General features: G+C 37.8%; 1 protein-coding gene across 1 annotated transcript; it reads right to left on the bottom strand.

Moving 5' to 3' along the window:
* Window positions 1-572: 572 nt before the first annotated feature.
* LOC308638710 (olfactory receptor 5AP2-like) lies at window positions 573-1526 on the bottom strand (the record flags this gene model as incomplete). The annotated part of the gene is given in 2 exon segments (XM_081276411.1): window positions 573-722; window positions 726-1526. Coding segments are annotated over 2 exon segments (951 nt in total).
* Window positions 1527-4802: the final 3276 nt, after the last annotated feature.

Genomic DNA, 4802 nt, shown 5'->3' with positions numbered 1-4802 from the left:
TAAAGGAACTGTCTCGCGCAAGATTATACATTCTCCTATTTGGTAATTCACTTCCTGAACTGAGCATGTGGAGTTAAAGTTTCACCCAGGTCTGAAGAGCCAACTCAGTTCCAGCACTCATTATCTGAGTGCCTGAGCCCTCTTTTGTAGGTCATCACAATTCAGCTTCTTTTGTCCATCCTCCTTCTCTCCCAGTACAAGTTTTGTTACTGAGAATGCTCTTCAATAAACTTCCTGCATACAAATGTCTGCCTTACAATCTGTTTGCCTTGAATCCAAACAAAACCACTAATGCATATATGACAAATCCAAGACTGAGAAAGCTGAAAATAGAAACTGAAACATGGACTCATGTCAGCCCTATCCAAGGGATTGATACTTTTGCCGTCCTCCAACATGATGATAAATCTGATGGGCCTGTGTGGACACACTGAAGATTCTAGGAGATTAACAAGTATATCTCATTTTATCACATCTACTTGAACATGGAGAAAGAGCTTAAAGAATTATCTAATAAAATTCATATGAAATATATATATCTTTTACATAACAAGAGGGTAGGTGACGTGGCTTTAGTGTAGGTGTTTCTGTAAGGTCTTTCTCAGGGCCTCTTTCACATCTTTATTTTTCAGACTGTAGATGAGGGGGTTCAGCATGGGGATGACCACTGTATAAAACACAGAGACAACCTTGTCCTGCTCCATTGAGTAGCTAGATGTGGGTCACAGATACATGAAGAGAATGGTCCCAAAGAAAATGGTGACCACCACAAGGTGGGAGGCACAGGTGGAAAAGGCCTTGCGCCTTCCCTCTACTGATCGCATCTTCAGTATGGCGACGAGGATGCACAGGTAGGAAATGAGGACAATCACAACACAGCTGATGACATTAAAACTGGAGAAAGCCATGATCACAATGCCATTGATGTGGGTGTCTGAACATGACAGTTTGAGCAGGGGTGGGGTGTCACAGTAGAAGTGGTTGATCCTATTAGAGCCACAAAAGGACAACCTGAAAGTCATACCTGTGTGGATAGCTGCATTTCCAAAGCCTGCAAGGAAGCAAGTACCCACTAATGAGAAACAAATTCTGTTAGACATGAGAACTGGGTAGATCAGGGGGTTCCAAATGGCTGCATAGCGATCATATGCCATCGTGGCCAGCAGGAAGCACTCAGTTCCCAGGAAGGAGCCAAAGAAGTAGAACTGGGCAGCACACCCATTAAAAGAAATGACCTTGTTCTCAGCCACAAGGTTCACCAGCATCTTAGGAGTGACAGAAGAAGAGTAAGACGCATCCACAAAGGACAGGCTGCTGAGAAAGAAGTACATGGGGGTGTGGAGGTGAGGCTCCATCTTGATCAGTGCAATCATGCCCAGGTTACCCACCATGGTTGCCACATAGATGGACAGAAACAGTGCAAAGAGGACACCTTGCAGATGGGGATTGTCTGAGAGTCCCAAGAGGACAAACTCTGTCACTTCTGTCTGATTTCTTCTCTGGACCTCTTTCATGAGCCTGATCATCTGAAAGCCAATAAGAGAGATGATGGGACACTGCATTTGGTCAGATGAATACCTGACATATTTGTAAGTATATATCAGTGGAATACATAAATACTAAAAGAAGAGTGAAAAGTGAAGAGCACAGTAAACAAGTGTGTTGGACTTGATGTCAAGTAAAAAACCTGTATCTTTGAACTAGGTGTGCAGCCTACTAATCATCCTGAGACAAGTGGCTAGTATCCATTAACTATGATTGCTTTTGGCTTTAACTATTATTTCACATATAAAGCAATATGTTTGGACGTCATCAGACTGCAGTGGAGGAGATAACTTCTTTGAAACCTGCGGCTACAGCATCTAATAAATTTATAGGAGTAAACAGTAACTCATCAATCAAACAGAACAAGAAGTAACATGAGCAGCTTCAAAAAGCAAGGAAGAAAAGGAGTAAAAACAATGCAGGACAGCCTAAATATTCAGGAGGACCTAGAGTCCTCAGAAAAATGGTCATATAAAGAACTCAAGGAACACCTTAGGCAGATGGAATGGAACCTTAAAGAGGATACAAGACAGCAAATACAAGCAGCAAAAGAACACATTGAGAATGAATTACATAAACGGATAAAAGAAGAAGTTAAGCATCTTTATCAGGAGATAGAGATTATAAAAAATAATCAAACAATAATTCTAGAAATGAAGGAAACGATAAACCAAATTAAAAACTCAATTGAGAGTATCACTAACAGAGTGGAGCAAGTAGAAGCCAGAACGTCAGATAATGAAGACAAAATATATCATCTTGAAAAGAGTCTAGCCAACTCAGAAAGGCTGCTAAAAAATCACGAGAAAAACATCCAAGAGTTATGGGATAACATAAAAAAACCAAACTTACGAGTCATCGGGGTAGAAGAAGGTACAGAGATTCAAACCTAGGGAATGAGTAACCTGCTGAATGAAGTAATTACAGAAAACTTTCCAGAAATAAAAAAGGAAACAGATATACATATTGAAGATGCATACAGGACACCGAGCACACAAAATCACAGTGGACCAACGCCAAGACACATTGTTATGAAGATATCCAATATACAGAACAAAGAGAAAATATTAAAAGCTACAAGAGAAAGGAGACAGATTACATTCAGGGGTAAACCAATAAGGTTAACAACGGATTTTTCATCACAGACACTGAAAGCAAGAAGGTCATGGAACAATGTATTTCAAACACTGAAAGACAATGGATGCCAACCAAGAATTCTGTATCCAGCAAAATTAAGCTTCAGGTATGACAACGAAATAAAAATCTTTCATGATAAACAAAAGTTAAAAGAATTTGCAGCCAGAAAACCAGCATTGCAAAGCATTTTGAGCAAAACACTACACGAGGAAGAAATGAAAAATAACCAAAACCATCAGTAGGAAGTGCCTCGGTAAAGACAGAGGGCGAGGGGAAAGATAATCATGGAGAAACAAACTAAATTTTTTTTTTAAAAGGATAAATAATCAAGCATGGATGGAAGTACAAACCATATATCAATAGTAACTCTGAATGTTAATGGCTTAAACTCTCCAATAAAGCGACATAGGTTGGTATCATGGATTAAAAAAACAAATCCAACAATATGCTGCCTCCAGGAGACACATCTGATTGGAAAAGACATACACAGGCTGAAGGTGAAAGGACGGGATAAAATATACCATGCACACGGTCCTCGTAAGCAAGCAGGGGTGGCCATCCTCATATCGAATAAAATCGACTTCAAGACTAAGTTAATCAAAAGGGATAAAGAAGGACATTATATACTGTTAAAAGGAACCATTCACCAACAAGACATAACAATTATCAATATTTATGCACCAAATAATGGTGCTGCGACATTCATAAAACAAATTCTCCTCAAGTTCAAGAATCAAATAGACCACAACACAATAATTATGGGTGACTTCAACACACCTCTCTCACCATTGGACAGATCCTCCAAACAAAAGTTGAATAAAGAAACTATAGAACTCAATATCACAATCAATAACCTAGACTTAACTGACATATATAGAATATATCAACCATCATTAAATGGATATACTTTTTTCTCAGCAGCACATGGATCCTTCTCAAAAATAGACCATATATTATGCCATAGGGCAACCCTCAGTAAATATAAAGGGGTGGAGATAATACCTTGCATTTTATCTGATCATAATGGAATGACACTGGAAATCAATGATAAAAGAAGGAAGGAAAAATCCTACATCACATGGAAAATGAACAATATGTTACTGAATGAAAATGGGTTACAGAAGACATAAAGGAGGAAATCAAAAAATTCTTAGAGATAAATGAAAATACAGACACAACGTATCGGAATCTATGGGACACAATGAAAGCAGTTTTAAGAGGAAAATTCATCGCCTGGTGGTCATTCCTCAAAAAAAAAAAACAACAAATAAATGAGCTCACACTTCATCTCAAAGCCCTAGAAAAGGAAGAGCAAAACAACAACAAAAGTAGCAGAAGGCAAGAAATAATTAAAATCAGAGCGGAAATCAATGAAATTGAAACAAAAGAAACTATTGAAAAAATTAACAAAACTAAAAGTTGGTTTCTCGAAAAAATAAATAAGATTGACAGACCTTTAGCCATGCTAATGAAGAGAAGAAGAGAGAGAACTCAAATTACTAACATACGAGATGAAAAAGGCAATATCACAACAGATGCTACAGAAATACAGAAGACAATTAGAAATTATTTTGAAAACCTATATTCCAATAAAATAGAAGATAGTGAAGACATCGATAAATTTCTTAAGTCATATGATTTGCCCAGACTGAGTCAGGAGGATACACACAATTTGAACAGACCAATATTAATGGATGAAATTGAAGAAGCCATCAAAAGACTACCAACCAAGAAAAGCCCAGGACCGGAAGGGTATACAGCGGAGTTTTACAAAACCTTTAAAGGAGAATTAATACCAATACTTTTCAAGTTATTTCAGGAAACAGAAAAAGAGGGAGCTCTTCCAAATTCATTCTATGAGGCCAACATCACCCTGATTCCGAAACCAGACAAAGACACTTCAAAGAAAGAAAACTACAGACCAATATCTCTAATGAACCTAGATGCAAAAATCCTCAATAAAATTCTGGTGAATCGAATACAAAAACACATCAAAAAAATTGTGCACCATGATCAAGTAGGATTCATCCCTGGGATGCAAGGATGGTTCAATATATGGAAATCAATAAATGTTATTCACCACATCAATAGACTTAAAGATAAGAACCATATGATCATCT

Source organism: Spermophilus citellus (genome assembly GCF_964194105.1).
Source record: "Spermophilus citellus genome assembly, chromosome: 2".
Taxonomy (NCBI): Eukaryota; Metazoa; Chordata; class Mammalia; order Rodentia; family Sciuridae; genus Spermophilus; species Spermophilus citellus.
The sequence above is the reverse complement of the archived record's forward strand: the minus strand, read 5'-3'. Positions and strand labels throughout refer to the sequence as shown.